Source organism: Canis lupus, chromosome 2 (genome assembly GCF_003254725.2).
Source record: "Canis lupus dingo isolate Sandy chromosome 2, ASM325472v2, whole genome shotgun sequence".
NCBI lineage: Eukaryota > Metazoa > Chordata > Mammalia > Carnivora > Canidae > Canis > Canis lupus.
The window spans coordinates 49,249,214-49,272,123 of record NC_064244.1 but is presented as its reverse complement, the minus strand read 5'-3'; the positions used below and the strand labels follow the sequence as shown (position 1 = coordinate 49,272,123).

Below are 22,910 nucleotides of genomic sequence, written 5' to 3'. Positions count from 1 at the left end.
AGGCAGCGGGGCCAGGGGAGGTTGGGGTGCGCTCGGGTCGCGGGGGAGCGCCGGGCGGGGCGGGGCGGGGGGGGGCGTAGCCTGAACAGGTTCGTCTGGTCTGCAGGAAAAAGTTTCTCCTCCAAAAACAATCAGCGAAGGGAAGGAGGGGCGGCGGAAACGGCGTCCCTGCAGCGCCGCGGAGCTCCAGCTGCGCTGGATGGAGGGCGGGGGGGGGGGGGGGGGCTGTAACCGTAGGCCGGGCGGCGGGCGGGGGTGCAGGGGTCCGGGGCAGCTGGCTTACCTCGGCCGTGGCTTGAAGACCGGATCCCGGCGGCGCCCCTCGACGGAGCCGAGCAGCCGGAGGCATTGGTGCAGCGGCAGCCGCAGGCCCGGCCCCCGGGGCTCCCTGGTGCCCCGAGCTCCCGGGTGGCCCTGCACCCGCCGCTTTTCGTGCATCTGCAAAAGCAGCCTCGCTCCTTGACGCCTGTGGGTCCCTCCAAGCTCTCGGTTCTGTGGGTGGGGGCGGGGGGCGGGGGGGTTCACCGTAAGGGAGCCCTACCTACCAAGTAAGCGCCCCGGAGCTCTCCCGTCTGCAAGGACGAGCGTCGGGAGGGCGTCTCCTTAAACCAGGTTTGCTCCCTGTCTTCCGAGGAACCCTGGTTCCCTGGTTGCAGGAGTTAGTTGCAGAATTATATCCCAACCCGCACCCCGCACAGCTTGGAGACTTCACGATGCACTTTAGTGTAGGAGCGACTCAGGTGCTGCGGTTCAGAAGCCCGCCCTCCCTTTGTTTCAACCTGCCCTTCGCGGTATTATTGAGCCGAGTTTGCACTGTGGCAGCCTCTTCCTGTCTCTTTTTGAAAAGACTGCATGTGTCCATGAGAGACACAGGGAGATGCAGGTTCCCTCCGGGGAGCCCCATGCGGGACTCGAACCCACGACCCCCCCGCCCCCACCCCGGGATCACGACCTGAGCCCAAGGCAGCGGCTCACGCGCAGAGCCCCCTCCCCCCCCCCCCCCCGCAGGTGTGCCAGTTGCAGCCTTTTCTGACCTATATTTTGCAGATCACTGTTATAGGACTATTGGGCTTTTCAAACCACGACAATTTTGGGAGGAGGTTGGGGGGGAGGGGCTTGTGAGAGAGGAGAGATACCCTCCCGCACACACAGAGCAATCTTTATTTAAAGTGCCTACTAAAAAATAAAAATAAAAAAAAATAAAGTGCCTACTGACTGCATGCTGGGCAATGTGTGAGGCAGGGGAGAGGCAATGGGGGAACAGGACAGTTGCTCTTCACACGGAGCTGGGAATTTAGGAGTGGAGAGGAAGGACCAGGAAGTCAGGTGTATGTGTGGCAGGGGAACATTGGAAGCCTTCAAGAGCGCATAGGAAGGACACCTCACGGAAAACGGGAGAGGCCGGATGGGCTTCTTGGAAGACGTGGCATTTAGGATGAGTCCTGAAGAATTCCAGGAGGGTTGGAGTGGTAGGAGAGGATATTGCAGCCAGGTAATGGATAGGACTGACAGGTAAAGCAAGACTCACCTGATAGGCTGGATGGGTCAAGCAAGAGGCAACGTGTAAGAAGGGGAAATAAAGGATGCTCCCTATAGGCGGAACTCAGAATAGTCATGGGAGAGAGGTGGGACACTAAGTAGAGAGTTAATAACAGTAGCCAATATTTCCTAATGTATCAGGTGTGTAAATAGCGTGTACTATGTATCAGATGTGTGGCATACTGTGTCAAGCATTGGGTTTTATCTCCTTTTACCATCCAGGTCCACACTGGAAGATGAGCATTAGTATTTCAATTTTAGGGGGCACCTGGGTGGCTTAGCGGTTGAGCATCTGTCTTAGGCCCAGGGCGTGGTCCTGGGATCCGGGATTGAGTCCCACATTGGCACCCCTGCATGGAGCCTGCTTCTCCCTCTGCCTATGTCTCTGCCTCTCTCTCTCTCTCTCTGTCTCTCATAAATAAATAGAATTTAAAAAAATAGTATTTCAATTTTATATGAGGATACTGAGGGACAAACAAGTCACTTGCTAATTAAGGGATAGCTAGTGATGTGACAGGTCAGTGGGGCTCTTCTAGCCCTAATGGGCTTATTCATCTTGCCGTGTTACAGTTTAATTTACAAGGTAGCTTCCACCCCTTTAAGGACCTTGTAAGCCATGACAGATATTTGGATATTTTCCCAAGGACTGTAGGAAGCCATTTAGGAGTTTTAAGAGATTCTTATTTTGGGAAGACCACTCTAGCTGCACAGTAAATTGGAAGGGAGCTAGCTAGGAGACAGTCATTAAGAGTAATTTCTGGTAAGTTATGATGATGCCTCAAGGACGGTATCAGGAAAGGAAGGAAGCACATAGAATTGGAGATACATTTTTTTTCAAAGATTTTATTTATTTATTCATGAGAGAGAGCAAGAGAGGCAGAGACACAGGCACAGGGAGAAGCAGGCTCCATGCAGGGAGCCCGACGTGGGACTCAATCCCCGGTCTCCAGGATCACGCCCTGGGCCAAAGGCAGGCCCTAAACCGCTAAGCCACCTGGGCTGCCCCATGGAGACACATTTTTGATGGTAAATTCACTAGGAATCAGTGCAGAGGTTAAGACAGGAAGTGGGGTATTGTAACACAGTGGGGCGGTTTACTAATGTAGGCAATACCTGGGAAAGAGCAGGTTTTAGGGGGATATGATGGGAACTTCCGTTTGGGGTTCGTGTTGAGGTATAGTGAGACCTACGAATGGAAACCTCTAACAGGCAGTAAGAGAGAAAATTTGTAACTTAGGAAAGAAGCCAGAGCCAGAGACAACCATTTGAGTTCCTCCACAGATGTAACCGAGTGGCTCCCTGTGCTCAGGTGGGATGTGCAGAGTGTGAGGGAAGGGTCTGTGGCTGAAACCTGGAGCTTATCAACGTGGAAGGAGCTAGCAGGGGAAGGCCCGTCTGCAGAGCCAATTGCCTAGGCGTCCTGAGCTGTCACATCAGCCCCGGGGATCTTTGTATTGCACGGCTGCAGCTAGAGTTGAGTTGCTGTCACTGGTGGGTTTATTACTTGAGCAAGCGTTTTGAGGACCTACATGGTATCGACTTTCTAGGGGACACAATATCATAGCTTGTGTCCTCATGAAACTTAAGTCTAGTAATGAACATGGGGTGCTTAAGAAAGAGGGGGAAAGTGATTTTTTAAAAAGTCCTTATTGGAAATGCCTTAAACTTAGACCAGCATTATCGATATCTTAACCTTCTTCCAATTCAAAATAATGCACCGGAGTGTAATAATCTTAAATTGCGCCATTAAGCTAGACGGCCAGACATGGACAGCCTGTTTAAACTGGGCAAAAATTGAGATAATAGATATGACATCACTGTCAGAGTACAATGATGTACAAATAGAGATACAGAAAATGTTGAGATAATTTCTTGGGTGATCGATCCAGATAGTGTATTAGAGAAAAACAGGGCTCCATCAGAAATCTTTTGAGATAATTATTGAGAAGGCCGACTATTATGTTAGGCTCTTTTATTTTTAGGCATAATGTTCGTATGGATTCAGCATGGTATTTCTAGGGCGGTCTCGCAAGTGATTACTGTAGGATGCGACTATAAAGTGGTGAGGCTGCCTTCCACAAACAAAAACCTGCCTCTCCTGTTTTATGGTCACCTATTTCAGCCATTTATCCACAGTGTTATGTGTCAGCATTTACCATTATGTAGGCAACACAATGAAATGTGTACTTTCTTAGGGAAATCATAGACTCTTCGTTGTGATTTTAAAAATGACACGTACAGGTTTCAGTGAAGTTTACTTTCTTTTAGAAACTGCTTTGCCCATTCACAGGTGTTGAAATTAGTTCTGATGTTCACGTTAACGATTCACCATCATTCCCCGCAGAGTCGACCTGCCCTACGTGGCAATGTATGTTACTGATGTGTGTTAGCATGAAAACTCTTTCTCTCTCATTCAGAAAACTCTGTCTTGTCAAGATAGTCAATTTCCTCTAGCCAAATTAACATTCTACCTGGCATATCAAAGTAAGTCAAAATTTTAACACATAAAACATCTTAGTAATAGAAGAATTCTAAATTACAGGGCACCCAATTTCTTTTCACTCCTAAACTGTCCACAATTTCTTTTCTCTCTAGTCTGTGCTGCGCGTTGCTACTGAAATAATTTTCCTAAACTATGTGTCTGATCCTGTCATTCCTGGGGGAGGGAGGACGTGTGGCAAGAAATTAGTTCTTGGCACCTATCTGTGAATCACATATTTCTTTTTAAGTAACTTAACCTTTGTGAGGCTCCTTGTCCTTATCTCTCTAATGAAGGAGTTGATGACTGCACTTTGTCTTCCTTCTAAACTGTTCTAGTGCCAAAGCTCCCCATCTTGGCAGGAGTGAAGTTCACTCTCCTAAGCATGGCCAGATCTCTCTTGCCACTCTTTCCTCCCACCCTTCCTCTCTAGCATCGTACAGTCTTCGGACTTGGCCAGCTATTCCCAGAACCCCTCGTGAACTCTTGCTTCCATGCTTTTGTTGTCACCGCCCCTCCTCTGCCGTCCATAGGTACCTCTGGGAAGCTTTCCTCATCTCTCAGCTGAAAGTCTGGCATGCCAGTTCTTCCTCCTTAGTAGTAGAGCTTTGTGGTTTTTACTCTGGCACATTCTAGCGTGTATGATAGCTGTGCAGGTGCATCGTCCTAGTACATTGTAGTTTCATTTAGGGTAGAGACTTGATTAATCTTTATGGCTTCTGGAACCTCCATTTGAGAGATTTGCCCGTAATAGGTAAATAATAATAATTAATGATTAAATAATAATTTAGAGGGTTGATCATTAGAACTGTTGCAAAGCAGAATCTAGTACTAAAGTTGACAGGCTAAACTAGACAGTGATTGTGATTCTGTTTCGTTAGTTGACAAATTCAGATTTCTAGGCCTCTTCTTTTTTTTTTTTTTTCTAGGCCTCTTCTTAAGCTGGTAATACCTTTTTCTTCCTAGGTTTTTTTTTGTACCTTGAGGCAAGTGGATGAAAGCACTGTATACATTTACTTAAATGCTACTTCTTTCATGTCAGTAGTTTGAAATAAGCAGCTCTTTAATATCTCTCCTTAGGAGGATCAAATGTTTGTGCTGGCATTTTTAACTAAAAGCAAGGACATCTATTCTTTTCAAAATGTTTACATCAAGGATCTCCTTTAACTCATTTTTGAAATTCACAGGTAATTAAAATAAAATACTTGATGATCCTAAAGTAAGGATTATATCTATAAATTCTTAATATAAAGCAGTAGAAAATTTAAATACTTGGAGTTTTACTTTGCACTCAGTTTTAGCTATTACATAGCTATTTGTACCTCTTTGGCATAAAATCTGGCCACATTTTGAATTTTAAAAGTGGAATAAATGGAGGTTACCTTTAAGGGTTCCCAAATTATGATAAAACTATAATGGAGTAACCAAATGTAAAACTTAAAATATTACAAAGCAGAAAAAGAATCTAATCTAATTGAATCTAAGTAAATTAAAAATGAAAAGAATGGAAGGGTGATTGCAGTTTCTAAGTAATGTAAAGAAAACTTAGTGCCTTGAGCTGTTTACTTTTAAATTTAAATGATTATAGAACATATTTTAACGTAAAGAAGACTTTGACAGGCTTCCCACATCTAAAATAGAGAAATGTACTATTAAATTCCAAGCATTACTGTTATAGTTCCCAGTGACTAAATTGTTGATTTGGAAACCTAGGTGATGTGAAATTTTCAAAAAAATAAATTTAGGTCAATATGATGTTTTACCATATCTCTGGGGGCCACTAAATAATCAGAAGCATCTGCCAGGGGGATGCTACCACTGCATCCCTAGTGCTCACATGCTTGTATTTTCTCCCTCTTATCTTTGTCCCTGCTCTTTGGTCTTCTCTACTCTTTTTTCCTTCTTTTCATACTGTTTCTTTTTTTCCTTTTATGCTAACTATTTTAAGGCATAATTTACATATGTTAAAATGTACATCACAAATTGTGTGTGTGTGTATGTGTATATGTGTGTGTGTATATATATATATATATATACACACACACTATATGTACACCTATCACCCAGATCAAGATTTTAAATATTTCTATCACTGTAGGAAGGTCCCTTATGCCTCTCTCTTTCCCCCTTCCCTTGCCTAAATAGCCATTATTTTTATTTCAGTTGTCCTTCTTCTGCACCTGTTCTTCAGGAGCCTATCACTCCTCAGTGACCAATGACATGGGCCAATGACACTGTAGACACTAGTTTCATAGCTAGCAACTGAGAGCTGCATAAGTCACGGATTCCCAAGTGCTGAGGTATTAAGTTTCTCGCCTCAAAGCAACAAGCGTTTGTTAAGGACATCTGGCAAGTCTACACCATGCTCAGCAGTGAGTTGTATACAGGATTGTCTGGCATGTTCTGGAACCTAGAGAAGATGTTCTGGCTTTCTCTACTCCTTTAAGTTCTTGGAAGATGAAAAGCCTTCCAGTTAACTGTACTCTTCCCTGCCACTCAGGTTGTTTAACAGAGTTCTAGATCCACAGCAAGCCCTTGCTAGTATTTAGCATAGATAAAGACGTCTGCAATTTATTCCTAAAGCCATCAGTTAATAAAATTTTATTGTAAATCTGTAACGTAGCTTCTCTGAAGAATTTACAAGAGCAATTACTGCCTTTGTTATAGAATCTTGCACAAGAGCAAGTCTTCTTCATTTTGAGTTGTTTGAGGGGCGTTTTTAGTTTGGTTTTTGAGAAGGAAATTCATCCACATATTTCAGATTTTAAATGTACTGAAAGGTATATAATGACATACACCCTTTCTACCCCAGAGGCACTTCTTTTTTAGGTAACTAGTTGATGTTTTTAGAGATCTTTTTTGTATATTTCCATCTATGAATAAAATCTGTGTTTAATTTGTTTTATCTATATCCAATGTCCTTTCATATAAATGGCAATATACCATAAGCACTGTTCTATACCTTGCTTTTTTTCTTTATCTTAGAGATGATCAGCTATCATTAAGACTAACCATAATTTATTTAGATCTAAATTATTTCTACTCTTCTACTATTACAAATGATGCTGTAGTGAATAACTTTGTATATAAGTCAATATAAGTCAATATGCATTTGTGCAAGCAGATTGAGAGGGAGAAGTGCTAGGTCAAAGTAGTATGTACATTTATAGTTCTGATAGATTTTGTCAGCTTGCTTTCCATAGAGGTGGTATTGATTTATACTGCTATTAAGCACTGTATGAGAATGTATCTGCCCCGTACTTTTCTCAACCCTTTCTTTGCTATTCTGATAAGTGAAAATAGAATCTCACTATAGATTTTAATGTACATTTCACTTATTATGAGTAAGGATGAGCATCTCCATGTTTCAGACTTGTTTCTGTTCCTGCGAGCTTTTTGCTTAGCTCCTTTGTCAATTTTTTTTCTTGTTGTTTTTTTTTCGTAATGATTTTCTGGGTTCTGTATGGTAGGGATAATTGCCCTTTATTGGTGCTATGAGTTGCATATATTTGTTCCTACATTTTCCTGTGTCTTTTGAGTTTGTTTTAGGTGGTCTTTGCCATTTTTTAAAAATGTAGGCAATTTTATAAGTTTTTATTCAATGATTTTAGGATTGTAGGTCATGATTACAAAGGAACATTTCAAGGGAGACAGGTTGTATTACTCTGAACAGGACTAGCAAACTTTAAATAGGAATGGTAGGAAGAACAGCATGAGAACCTCAGATGGGGAACTGGGTAACTTCTAATATTAGAAGTAATAAGGGCCTCTCAATATGGCCTTGCTATTCAGCTTGACATAGATTTTGAGTACTATTGTATCAGCAGAATTCTTGTTCCAAACAACAGAAACTGACTTAGTTAATTGAAGAAGAAAATGAAAGATATCAGGGAGCTCACAGAACATAAGCAAAGGCTAGATAACAAGACTTGGAAAACAGAAAAGACCAAGGACATGCCATAGCCAAGATCCTGCACAGCCCCAGACATGGTTAGGAGTGCCGCTCTCTGGTGTCACTCCCACTAGAAGCTGCATCTTGACAGGAGAATGAATGAAATGTCCTCACTTCATTGTGTCACTTATCTCAGAGTTATTGTATCAGAAGCATCAGATTAAATGTCCCAGGCAGAAGCATTCAGTTGGCCCAACACTCAAGAAAATTAGGACAGATGAAGCCTGAAATTTTAATGTAACCAAAAACTGATGAGAAACATGGTTGATATGGAGTTTTTTATTTAGAGTTCTTGTTGCATAAAGAAGTTACAACTTTGTTAAAGAAACCTACTCTGAAAAAGTTTGATATTTCATTCATTATGAATTCTGAGGTAGAGTTCGTCATAAGTAAGTTAATTTCTCATAAATGCTGAGATGAGGTCATTCCAGTTCTGTCCATTACAACAGTTTTAGTTCATTGTAGGAATGATAATGGTGCATTTAGAACAGTTTTGTTCTGTCTTATTCAGCGTCTATGGTTTCTATGGAAACAGACTTAACATTGACCTGGATTCTCTGCATTTTGTTTTTTTTTCCCCCAATGAGCAATTATTTCATAATGAAAGAGCCTGAGATTTTATTATTAATCCGGTTTTATACCACAGTTCTACAACAGTGCAGCATATGTATTACCACAAGGTTTATGAGAAAAAGTGAGATGGAGGCACAACACTTAAAAACTTCATCAATGATACATAAAAATTGATAATAACCTAATAACAGCCTAGTTTTGCACATATTAATTGGTTAAAAGGCACATAAACAATACAATAAATAGGGTATTGTACCTTGTAGAAGAACTGAAGTTTGCTGTGGAAGTGGACTTAATAAGAATTAGAGCTTGTGAATTGTTCCAAAGTAATGGTAGGAAGAGGATGACATGAAATCAGATTAGAGTTATTACATCTTATGCAGTTGGACGCTGCTCATGGCACACATGCTGAACTGAGGTCACTAGAAATATTTTGGGTGCGTTTTGTGTATTCTTATAAGCCTCTGAGTAACTGGATACTACTTTCTGCATTCACTTAGTGTTTTTCTTGGACAAAAGTCACATTATATTAAAATTGTTCTCTTTTATATCAGTTGCACAGAAACAAATTCATGTTTTTAAAACAAGCATTATAGCATACCTGACTGTACTTTTACTAGAATAACTCAACTATATATATTTTTTAAAGATTCTATTTATTTATTCATGAGAGAGACACAGAGAGATTTTATTTATTTATTTATTTATTCATGAGAGACAGAGAGAGAGAGAGAGGCAGAGACACAGGCAGAAAGAGAAGCAGACTCCATGCTGTGAGCCCAACGTGGGACTAGATCCTGGGTCTCCAGGATCAGGCCCTGAGCTGAAGGCGTGCTAAAGCACTGAGCCATCTGGGCTGCCCAACAGTATATATTTTAAAGTAACTTTGGGATTAGGGAAAATGACTATTGTATTGTCTTCATAACTGTAAGGAGATACTTTGAAAATGATCTTCCTTTTAAAATTAACAGTATTAAAAAAAATAAAATTAACAGTATTTTATATTTGTGCTATATGTATTTTATTAGTGAATTTGGATTATAGCTTCATATGAAGGGTTTAGGAATTAGATGCCTTTCATTAAGGGAATGGAGCAGTTCTTTCCTGACCTTCTGGTTGGTGGAAGTCCTTATTAGAGGTTAAAATTAGTCATATATATATATATATATATATATACACACACACACACACATATATATATATATAATGCAGTCATAAAAATGATATTCTGATATATGCTACAATATGGATGATCTTGAAAACATTACACTAAGTAAAATAATTCAGATACAAAAGGATAAAAGTTGTAGGATTCAACTTATATGAGATTCCTAGAATAGGTAAATGTATAGAGGCAGAAAATAGAATAGAGATTACCATGGGCTAGAGGGGAGAATGGGAAGCTATTTAATGGGTACAATTAGTGTTTGGGATGATGGATTTTGGAAATTGTAGTGATGGTTTTAGTAACATTGTGAATGTACTTAATACCATGGAATTATACACTTAAAACTGCTTCAGGTGATAAATTTTATGTTTTTTTTTTTTTACAAAAATCTATTTCATCTGTTATTTCCTCTTCCAACATTGTTCTCATGTACCACTAATTATACAGAGATAACTATAAATGTTTCTAAACTTTGAATTTGTGACTAGAAGTTCGTTTTCTTTTGTCAGATCTGATTGCTGAATTCAGATGTTTCTTATAATACCTAACAATTAAAGTATTTCTTTGGATTCTCATCAATTCTTTTTAAAAAGTCAGTTTGTTTTTCTTCTAAGGGAGAACAGGAAAACATTTGTTATCTTGAATGTTTATATATATATGTATATATAGTAACTAGTATATATAGTGAATATATGTATGCATATACATACATAGCTAATTATTTACATTTGAGGGACAAGCTGAAGTTCTCTGGAATTTCTTCCTCAGTGTTCTAGAATTCTGGGAATATTTAAGCTCTTGACCATAACACGGCATTTCTGTTAAAGAAAAATAAATATATTCTGGAATTATTCTTAAAATAGTGTCAAAGAAAATAGTGTGAGTAAATTGGCTTTTCCAGTTACTTCTAATATTCAAAACAATTGAATGAATAGTGTTACTAATTTGAGTCAGGAATGACTTTTTTTTTTTTAAAGAAAGAAATTCTACAGTAAGAGGTTTCTTAGTTTATTCATGTGATGAAATTCTTATTTTTCTACTTCTTATATGTCTCCTAAAATGTTATCCAATTGTATTTCAGGTTGCAACAAGGATAGTGTCCGAGCCGGCTGTAAAAAATGTGGCTATCGTAAGTACATTAAAAAATAATGCTTCAAAGAGTGAATCATTGCCTCTTTGGGCAGTGTAATTTAGCATCCTGATTTCAGTGCCCTGATTTCAGCATAGTTCTATAGCCTTGTTATTTAGCCGGGTTTGCAGATGATTCAGAAATTGCTCTGTCAACCCTAAATAGTTACTTTCTTCCCTGCTACAGACTCAATAACAGATAACTGTGTATCTAGTGACTAGCAAATATGTCAAGTACAAGTGGAGTAGTAGATTTTGGAGACTGAAGAAAGTATATTCCAAAAAAAAGTATAAATGTATTTAATCTTTACTCCTTGTCCTTCTAGATATTGGATGAAGAGGGGAAAGCAATGAAAATTTTTTATGAAGGGTTTTCCTGTAGATTGACTTTAGTCTTTAAGAATGAAATTAGTCCCAGAATTTCTGCTCACAGGCAAAAAGTTGATGTAAACAATCATTAATCTCTGTTATGATCAGTGAAATGGACCATAGAAATGGATCAATGAAATGGAATAGAAAAGTAAACTTTAACATGTGCAATTTTATAGCTTAAATTTGTAATTATGTATCACAAATACCACTTCTTTAAAGTAACATTTCCTAAAGCTTTGATAACAGCTATAACAGTAGCATTTGTTGGTTTTTAAGTTGTTTGGCGACCATGCAAATGAGCCTGGATTATGGTTAATACTCTGTATAAAATTAGTTAACTAATTAATTTACATAAAAGTGTAGTTATATTTGAAGCAGAATGTTACATGAGCCTCAGATGTACAACATAATGATTTGATAAGTTTTTACTTTAGGCTATGCTCACCACAAGTATAGTTACCACTGGTCACTACATAGTGCTATTACAATACCATCAACTGTATTCCCTATGCTGTACAGAAAAGTTATTTTTAAAAAGATAAATGTGATGTAAAAAAAAAAGGCCATTCAAGAGCATGTGAATTGAGAGCACTCAGGGACATAAATCTCCATTAAAAGGGCTCATAATGAAAGCATACTGAGAGTACCAAGTCACATTCCTCCAAGCCGAGGCTGAAATCTGTCTCAAGGGAATCTTGCTCATTTAGCATAAGCATACATAACCTTCGTATAAATAAAAACTCCTGAAGAATATACTTGCATGCAAGAAATGAGTACAATAAAAATCTTTCTGTGTTTTAAACTTGCTTATTTTTGCTTTGTTTTTTTTCTTTAAATCTTTGCTAATTTCTGTGTTTCATTTCTTGATTTAGGACTTATGAACCTGCTTGCTCATGTGCATGTTCTTGTGCATGTGTGCACTCGCTCGCTCTCTCTTCTATATATGCTGTTTTATTTACTTCAAAATCCGGAATGGATTTTCCAATCTATCTACGAATACTGGTTTATCTACTTGGACCTCTTCTAAGATTTGTAGGAAAATAGTGAAAATAATTTGTTGGAAATATTTGTTGATTTAGTCTCCTTATTGCTATTTTATTTTACACTATAATTGAAGTATCTGTAGTAATTAGAATTTTCTTATAGAAGCCAAGTAAACAAATAGGTTTGTCAATCTTTCTAAGTTTAGTTCCTTCTGCTTTATTATTTTAATCTATGATTTTAGTGATTATTAAATAACTCATTTGTCTCCTGTGGAAAAATTAAGTAATACTTCCCTTCTGGCTTAAACTTAACACCTTATACCTATTAAAAAGGAAGATCTTCTCAATTTATGTGTCTTTCTAATGGAAACTACATTTAAAAAATTACCTGTTATTTGGAGGCCAGAATCTTAGTATTGATGGGGTATCTAAGAGAAAAGTCCACAAAAATCTTTGAAATGTTTTTAATGCCTAAAAATGTGCATATTCATCAATCAGTTACAAAAGAGTATTATCTCTCTAATGTGAAACAAATGATTTAGGTTGTACAATTTAAAAATTTTAATACTTGAAGAAGATTTTATTGTCAGTATGTTTCAAATATGGTTATATTGTTTTCAAAAGCTTGAAGTTAAGGGGGCTGTATTACAAAAGTTAAGATGTATTACTAAATAACATGAATGTCACTTTTTCATGACATTCCTCAACAATATTAGAAGAATTATTATTTGTATGATGAGTTTCTGAATTTTTTTTGGAGTTGGCAACTTCTGAATATTTAAAAGCTACAAAGTCACTAAGCCTTTGTCCATGGAATAAATGTCTCAGATAATTATCATAGTTCTCAGAAAACATACCTTTAAAAAGTTCAGTATACTGAGTATACTCAATAGTGGAGCATTTGATTATAGCAGCAGGAAATAAGAACATACCTAAATACCTTTAATATTTTATTTAACTTAAAATACTAATCTATTGATAGACATTCATGACCTTTTCTTTGCCCATGGGTCGGCTCATTATTGTTTCTCATAGTCTTTTAAGTGCGAATACCTGAAATGCATTTCCTACTTCTTAGTTTGTTTCTCCAAAGATAAGCAAGCAGTGAAAATAATAAGTCTAAATGCAAAATCATTTTATCATTATTTCTCAGCTAGGGGTAATACTGCCCCCTTGGAAATCCATGGACTTTTTTTTTTCTTCTTAAGTTGTCCATTTGGGGTTAAGAGCAACAATAGGACATTTAGTATGTAGGGTTTAGGGATTATAAACATCCTACAGTGTGTAGGGCAGTACTAGGCAGTGGAGAATTATCTACCTCAAAATGACAATGGCTCCCACTTTGACAAACAGGTACTTTTTATTGTTTTAGATTTTTTTTCTCTGTCTTGTACAGTCTTGCACCAGTACCTAATTTGAAAACTGCTTTTTAAAAATAATTCATTTAAATCAGGTGTTTCCCATAATACAGCTTTGTTTATAGAAACAACCACTTTTTTTGTCCTGGATTCATATTTTTGGCCTTACATAATTGTACATAAGCAAACTTATATATAACAATAACAGACTCTTAGTGGAATAAAATATCAACAGGTAAAGTAAAATATTTAGGTATGAGCTGAGGAAAGACCAAGAAGGTACAATGCTAGGAGAAGAAGAATAGATATTCAAAAGTGAGGGAAAATTGTCATGTGCTACTGATAGGATTTGTAAAAGATGGTTTGGAAATTGTCATTGGATTTACCAGGTAGGATGCTTTTTTGACCTTAGGAAGTTCAGTTTAAGTGGAGTGGTAGGTCATGAAGCAAACTGGGCAGATTTAAGCCTGTATGGGGAGGGATAAAAAAATGGAGTGGCTATATAGTCTCTAGTTTCATGAAATTTGCATGGGAAAAGTAAGGAACTGTCTTAGTCCTTATGGGCTTCTATAACAAAAATAAATAGAATCTTTAAAAAAATAAAATAAAAGGGACTCCAGGGACATCTCTAGTCCTTTCCACCATGTGAGTGTGTGTGTGTATATATATATATATTTTTTTTAAGATTTTATTTTTTAAAATCTTTAAAGATTTTATTTACTCATGAGAGACAGAGACAGAGAGAGAGAGAGACAGAGACACAGGCAGAGGGAGAAGCAGGCTCCACACAGGGAGCCCAACGTGGGACTTGATCCCAGGTCCCCTGATTGTGCCCTGGGCCGAAGGCGGCACTAAACAGCTGAGCCACCCAGTCTGCCCCCTCTTTTATAAGGCAGTAATCCCATTCATGAGATTACCACCCTCAGAACCTAATCACCTCCCAAAGCTTCCACCAACTAATACCATCCTCTTTGGGGGTTAGAATTTCACTATATGAATTTTGAGGGGGCACAGACATTAGGTCATAACAGGAACATATTGAATATACTTGACCCTTGAACAAGATGAGTTTGAACTGCACAGGTTTAGTTGTGAGTAGGATTTTTTTTGTCTTTGTTTTTGTTTTAATAAATACTGTACAACAGTAGAACAGGAACCATCATGTCTCCTTCTCTTCCTCCAAACCTCCACTTAGCCAAACTAGATACTAGAGTGATACCTGTATCTTGCTTCTCTCTTGGGAATGTGGAAAACCTTCCAAGTGGAGTCTAGGGAAGGTAGATAACCAGGGAAGTTAAAGCACCTTTACCCTTCTCTCTAGGTCGCTTGTTCCACCTGGTCCCCTTTATGTGATTCTAATGCAGTTTCTGCTTGTGGGGGAAATGCTGTCAAGGGGTAAGTTCCCCGACAATATTAGCAACCCTCCTTAGAAGACATTCAGCACCTTGGACAGCACCCCCATACTGAGTCCAAGGCTTTTGTCTGGTGCGGTCCTGTCCCCCGAGGGTTCTGCACTCCTTGGTGGAGAGTCAGTAACCCCTTGGGTGGGTTATTATGTGGTCCTTGGCTTCTTTGGCAACAACCCTTCCCCAGAGCCTGTTTCTTGCACCTCCCAGTTCAAGACCTCAGTGAAGAGAGTTCCCCACAGGTAGTAGGATAGAGTACCAGGAGCAGGGAAGAACCCTGATGTTCCGGCCTTTACTGCAACTTGCCTCCACCTTTGCTTTGTTTTTCATCATTTGGTTACTTCTATCTTACTTTTCTATCACAAAAAATACAGTAGTTCAGTTTTGAGGGAGCCAGAAGTTATATGTGGATTTTTGAGTGCCCCTACCCTACCCCCTATGTTGTTCAGGAGTCCACTATAATTCCTGGAAGGGAATTTGGCATAAAGGGAGGGTTTTATATTTAAGATATAATATGTTTATATAGACTGAAGGGATATTATAGGAAATGTTGCAGATCCTGGAGACCGGAGAAGATTAAGCAATTTCCTCTAAGAGTTATAACAAGGATATTTCTTAATTTTGGAGGAAGCTAGGTGAGAATAAGTATGGCTATTTTCAGGTGTGGAGACAGTAGAATGAGACACTGTCTGGTAATCTTAGGAGGCTGAATTATCTGTTTGGGGAGGGGGCATTGAGTGAGACAGGAAAGTGTTTGGACCATAATTTAAGTCAGTCATAAGTTTGGAAAAGTCACTGAGGAAAATAGCACAGGCACAAAAAATGAAATGTTTTGTATTTGTGCTAATGTTCATGAATGTGTGATTGCACTCAAGCATTGCTTGGTGACTCAAGGATAGGCACTATCCAAAGAAAGTTTAGCTTTGAGCCAGAATATTTGTTTTACGGTGAGATATGATAGATGATCAAGAATATGAATGAGTCATAGAGACTTATAAAAGAGTGTTCAGGGAGTCAGGAATGAGGAATTTGATAGGCTAGGGGAAAATGAAGGGATTGAGTGAGTTAAGATCTTATTAAGATTCCCAAACAGATCTGTGTATGGGTGTGAGGGAGTGAGAAAGCTAGAAGGATAAGTGCTTATACTGAGAGTATGATTTTGGAGTTTAAAATTTCCAAAATGGAACATTTCAGGTGATGACAGGGAGCATAGTGTGGCCATGGCATCTAGAATATCAAGGAACTGAGAAAAGCCGTACAGCACCCTAGACTGTCCATTTAGGCCTGTAGAAGGGCTTAGGGTGAAGCACTAGCGTATGAGCCAGATTCCAAAGACTTCAGTAGATAGGCAACAGGGCTGCGTGGGAGAGTAGAGGACTGCTATATTGGGAAACAGTATTAAGAAGCCTGGAGGATGCTAATAATACTGAAATAAGCTGTAGAAAAGTGTTCTCGGGGAAGAGCCAAATATCCTTTAAAACAAGTGGTAGAGGAAGCAAACTGAGGACAATTTGTCCACTAGGGATTGTGTGTTTCAGAAGCAGTCATGAGAAGATTGGGAGAGAAGGGGGTAATGATCCGTTAGGTCAGGAGCACAGAAGCAATATGAAGATGAGACTTCCAGGAAGATATATGGATACAGAAGCCTGCATTTTTGGGTAGGAATCACAATGATAGGGACATGAAGCTTGGTGGAATTAATTGTGTTTAATGATTCAGAAGTTTGTAATGTAGCCTCATGCTCTCAGAGCTGAGGACCTTAGGGAACCCCCAAACCTGGTTTACTTAGCTCTAGTTCACATGGTCTGCATACTCCTTGGGCCAAGCGATAGGTACATGAGCATCCTGATTATAAAACATAATTTATCGGGACGCCTGGGTGGCTCAGCAGTTTAACGACTGCCTTCGGCCCAGGGCGTGATCCTGGAGTCCCGGGATCGAGTCCTGCATGGGGCTCCCTGCATGGATCCTGCTTCTCCCTCTGCCTGTGTGTCTGCCTCTCTCTCTGTGTGTGTCTCTCATGAATAAATAAAATCTTTTAAAAAATAATAATAATAATAAAAACATAATTTATCATTCATTTGGTAAATCTTTGTCAGCACGTTCTAAATGAAACTAAGTTTTTATTGTTATGTGGCACTTTGAGTTGCCCATCCAACCACTCCTTGAATGCAAATGATGGAGAACGTACTTTTGCTTTTAATGATACAATAAATGGTCATAATCTGACACCATGTATTAAATACCTACTTGGTGCTATAGACTCTGCTAAGCACTTTAAAGATACAACTCACTGCATTTCATTCTTAAAACAACCTTATGAAGTAGGTTTCCTGGTGCCCATTTTCATGAACAATCAAAAAAAAAGATGGATTCCGGCACCAGATGCCTAGATTGCCTAGATTGTTACTGTTACAAATCAGAAAATAGGCTCAGGAGGATTACTTTATTATTAAGTGGGGAGACTGGAAATTGAAATCTGGTAATCTGTAAGACTTTACACTATGCCATCGTCTTTTTCCCACTATTTTTAAAAATTATGGCAAAATATATATATAACATAAAATTTGCCATCTTAAGCATTTTTAAGTATATAATTCAGGTGCATTTATTACATTCACAGTGTTGTACAACCAACTCCACTATTTATTCTGACACTTTTCATTACCCTAAACAGAAATGCCATAACCATTATTTCTCCAGCCCTCCCTTCCCCCAGGCCCCATCCTCCAATTTACTTTCTGTTCTATGAATTTGGCCATTCTGACTGTATCATGTAAGCATAATCATATGGTATTTGTACTTTGTGTCTAGCTTATTTCCCTTAGTATAACATTTCAAAATTCATCTCTGTTTTTGTTTCTTTGTTTTGTGGTTGATATGATACATTGTATTTATCCATTCATCTGTTGGCAGGCACTGGGGTTGTTTCCACTTTATTGGTATGGTGACTAATGGAGCCATGAAATTATGTGTTGGAATCCCTTTTTTCAGTTCTTTTGGGTATATGCCTAGGAGTGGAATGCTGGGTCACCTTGTTCAGCTTTTAGGGGGCCTGCCAAACTGTTTTCCACTAAAATGGAACATTTCGTTTTACATTCCCACTAGAAATGTGTAAGAATTCCAACTTCTCTGCATTCTTGCCAACATTATTCTTTTCCTTTTTTTTTTTTTTAATGTGTAGCCATCCTAGTAGATAGTAGGAATTGATATCTCATTATGGTTTTTGATTTGAATTTCCCTCATGATTAATGATGGTGAGCATCTTTTTTTTTTTTTTTTTTTTTTTTTAAGATTTTATTTGTTCATGAAAGAGAGAGAGGCAGAGACACAGGCAGAGGGAGAAGCAGGTTCCATGCAAGGAGCCTGACGTGGGACTCGATCCTGGGTTTCCAATATCAAGCCCTGGGCTGAAGGCGGTGCTAAACCACTGAGCCGCCTGGGCTGCCCATGTGAGCATCTTTTTATAGTCTTATTGGCCATTTGTATATCTTCTTTGGATTAATGTCTATTCAAATCTTTTGCCCATTTTTTAATTGAGTTGTTTTTTGTTCTTGAATTGTACAACTTGTATATACACTGGATGTTAAACCCTATCAATGTGATTTGCAAATATTTTCTCCAATTCTGTAGGCTATCTTTTCACTTTTATACTAATTTCTTTGCAAAAAATTTTTAAATTTTGATGAAGTCTAGTTTATCAGTTTTTTCCTTTGTTGCTGGTGTTGTTGGTATTTAGTTTGTGGATCTATTTATTATTATTTAGAAAGAGGTAGAGGGACCAAGCAGGAGGGACAGAAGGAGAAAGAGAGAGAATCTCAAGCACACTCCACATTGGGTGCAGAGCCCGACATAGGCTCTGATCCCATGACGCTGAGATCACGACCTGAGCCCACGACCCCAAGATCAAGACCTGAGCTGAGACCAAGAGTCAGATGCTTAACTGACTGCACCACCTAGACACCCCTGGTGCTTTTGGTGTTTACCTAGAATCCTTTGCCAAATTCGAAGTCCTGAAAAAACTTATCCTTTCCTGTCTCCTAAGAGTTTCATGGTCCTAATTCTTATAATAAGTCTTTGATCCATTTTGAGTCAGTGTTTGCATATGATGGGAATAAGATGTTCAACCTCGGGATCCCTGGGTGGCACAGTGGTTTGGTGCCTGCCTTTGGCCCAGGGCGCGATCCTGGAGACCCGGGATCGAATCCCACGTCGGGCTCCCAGTGCATGAAGACTGCTTCCCCCTCTGCCTATGTCTCTGCCTCTCTCTCTCTCTCTCTCTGTGACTATCATAAAAAAAAAAAAAAAAAAAAAAAAAAAAAAGATGTTCAACCTCATTAGTTTGCATGTGGAAATCAATTTGTTTCTGCACCATCTATTGAAGACACTATTCTTTCCCCAATAAGTAGACTTTACACTGTTGTCAAAAATCATTTGGAGATACACATACACGTATTTATTTCTGGGTTCTTAATTCTGTTCTCTTGGCCTATATGTCTATCCTTGTGACAGTACCATCCTGTTTTGATTAGCTTTGTGGAAAGTTTTGAAATCAGGAAGTGTGAGTCATTCACTTCTGTTCTTTTTCAAGATTGTTTAGGCTAGTCAGAGCACCTTGAATTTGGGAATTAGTTACTATTTACTATTTCTGAAAAGGCCCCTTCATTTTTTATAACCAACTACTAAAATGTTGTAATTTGAAATGTCTCTGTATCTGTGGTCAGGATTTGTGTCTGGTCACCTAAGAGTTTTCTGGTCATTGTCTTCTTAGAGTCTATTTAGAAAAGACATCACAAGAACTGTAATTTGGAATACAATTATTTCCTAAGTTTGTTCACTTATTCCCCCAGTAGAAAAAACAGGAGACTATTTGTAGCTTTATGACTAACTTGTCTTAGTATTAGTTTAGGGTCAATTTCATTGAAATAAAGCTAAAATGCATGTGAGATGGAGCTTGCTGCCAGTGTGGTTATTATTTCAGTATTTACTTTAAATATTCATTGCAATATGAAGTGTTTGAGTGCAAAGCTAGCTTAAGTTAAAGGAAAAATTATATCATCAGGAGTTCTGATCAAAATGGCAAGCTGAACCAAGATAGAAAGTCCTCTTTTGTGCTTTGAACACAGAAATGCTGAGAAAAACAGAGTAACAACAATAAAAATAACCCAGCTCAAATGAATGAATAGGAAATCCCTAGTGGTGGAAATGAAAAGTTGCTCAAAGCCAGACAGGGAATGATAGCTGAAAACATTGAGGTCCACAGGCCTACTGGGTAGACTTTTATGGACTAGAGAATGACGCCTTAGACTACTATGGGATGGCAGCTTGGCTGGAGTGGGGACTCTTGCATAAAGCCCTGTTTGAAAGGCTGTGAAGCTGAGATTAGAAAAATCCCACTCACTATCTAGAGAAAATGGCCAGAAACTTTACTGTATGATTTCCTACAAGGTAATAATTAGAAGAAAAGGAACAATCAAGAATTGGCAACCCAAGCTTATAGCATGTATGAGGAGTGAATTTACACTGCCACCAATGAAGCAGGATCTATTTTTCCAAGTTGAGAAATTAACATTGAAAATAGATCTGGTATTGGGGCACCTAGCTGGCTCAGTTAGTAGAATGTGCAACTCTTGATCTCGGGGTTGTGAATTCAAACCCCATACTGGACATGAGAACATACTTTAAAAAATGGGTCTGCATATGATTTTACTCATATGTGGAATTTAAGAAACAAAACAAATTAACACAGGGTAGAAAATAGGCAAACCACAAAACAGACTCTTAACAATAGAGAACAAACTGAAGATTGATGAGGGAGGTGGGAAGGGGAATAGGGGATTAAAGAGGGCTCCTGTTGTGATGAGCACTGGGTGTAGTATGTAAGTGATGAATCATTAACTTCTACACCTGAAACATATCACAATGTATGTTAACTAACTGGAATTTCAATAATTGGGAAAAAAATGGTCTATCAAATTAGATAGGCTTAAGTACAGTTATATGTCATTATTAATAAAACAACATAAAGGCTACATAGAAATTTTCAAAATAAAGGGACAGGGGAGGAGATAGGTTAAATATTGATATTCAGAAGTTTTCTCACAAAAATGGCAACTTAATATGATTAATAACAGAAAGCGTAGTAGAGTAATTTCAGTATCAGACTTTTGAGGTAAGAGCAGTGTAGGAATAGAGATTCGGGGGCACCTGAGTAGCTCAGTTGGTTGAGCGTCTGCCTGAGGTCGTGATCCCGGGGTCCTGAGATTGAGCCCCATGTCTGGCTCCCTGCTCAGCAGAGAGTCTGCTTTTCCCTCCCTCCACCTCTCCCCATGCTTGTGCTCTCTCTCTCAATAAATAAATAAAATCTTAAAAAATAATAATAATAGAGATTCAAGAACAATCAATGAAAAAGGTAAAATGATAATGATCTTGATTGTGCTTACTAATATAATCTTCAAATATTTATAGCAAAAACTGTATTATAAGGAGAAATTGACAAATTTTTAATGATAGAAGTACTTGAAAATTATACTATCAGAAGTTATTAGACAAAAAAATGAAGATTTGAGCAACAAATTAGACATAGCACTCTATTCAACAGAGTGATATATATGTTTTTAAAATACATACCAAGTCATTTCATAAATTTATTACATGATAATCCACAGAAGAAATCTCAGCAAATACCAAATAACTGATCTCATACAGATCCCACTTTTTTTTTCTCCAGAAGTTCATTTTTTAAAAATGAACTTTTTGTTGTCTGATTGTTGGGGCTAGGACGTCTAGTACTATGTTGAATAGCAGTGGTGAGAGTAGACATCCCTGTCGTGTTCCTGATCTTAGGGGAAAGGCTCTCAGTTTTTCCCCATTGAGAATGATGTTTACTGTGGCTTTTCATAGATGATTTTTATGATATTGATAGATGTTCCCTTTATCCCTACACTCTAAAGAGCTTTAATCAGGAATGGATGCTGTATATTGTCAAATGCTTTCTCTGCATCTTTTGAGAGGATCATATGGTTCTTGTCTTTTATTGATGTGACCTATCATGTTGATTGTTTTATGAATGTTGAACCACACTTGCATCCCAGGGATAAACCCCACTTGGTCTTGGTGAATAATCCTCTTAATGTACATTGGATCCTATTGGATGGCTAGTATCTTTTTGCATCCGTGTTCATCAGGGATTATTGGTCTGTAATTCTCCTTTTCGGTGGGGTCTTTGTCTGGTTTTGGGATCAAGGTAATGCTGGCCTCATAGAATGAGTTTGGAAGTATTCCTTCTATTTCTATCCTTTGAAAAAGCTTTAGTAGAATTGGTATTATTTCTTCTTTAAATGTCTGGTACAATTCCCCTGGGAAGCCATCTGGCCTAGGGAAGTTTTTGATGACTGCTTCAATTTCCTCGCTGGTTATTGGCCTATTCAGGTTTTCTATTTCTTCCTGTTTCAGTTTTGGTAATTTGTAGGTTTCCAGGAATGTATCCATTTCTTTCAGACTGCCTAATATGTTGGCATGTGGTTGCTCATAACATGTTTTTAAAATCATTTGTATTTCCTTGGTATTGGTTGTGATCTCTCCTCTTTCATTCATGATTTTATTACTTTGAGTCTTTTTTTCTTTTAAATAAGTCTGGCTAGGGGTCTATCTTAATAATTCTTTCAAAGAACCAGCTCCTGGTTTCATTGATCTGTACTACAGTCTTTCTGGTCTGTATTTCATTGAGTTCTGCTGTAATCTTTATTATTTCTCTTCTGCTTGTTTTAGACTTTATTTGCTGTTCTTTTTCCAGTTCCTTTAGGTATAAGCTTAATTTGTGTATTTGAGATTTTTCCAACTTCAGACCCTACTTTCTGATCAGAAAGCATGATCTGAAAACTGCATATGTTTGCATATAAAAAGAATACTTCTGAATGATTCATTTGGAAAGAAATCACAACAGAGGAAAC

General features: G+C 38.4%; 1 protein-coding gene across 1 annotated transcript in view; it reads left to right on the top strand.

The window, feature by feature from the left end:
* Positions 1–22,910, top strand: part of SREK1IP1 (SREK1 interacting protein 1) — a 46,894-nt gene that overhangs the window by 665 nt on the left and 23,319 nt on the right. Inside the window, exon 3 of the mRNA XM_025446860.3 lies at positions 10,793–10,840. Coding sequence (XP_025302645.1) covers positions 10,793–10,840 — 48 coding nt within the window. The remainder of the gene's footprint in view (positions 1–10,792; positions 10,841–22,910) is intronic.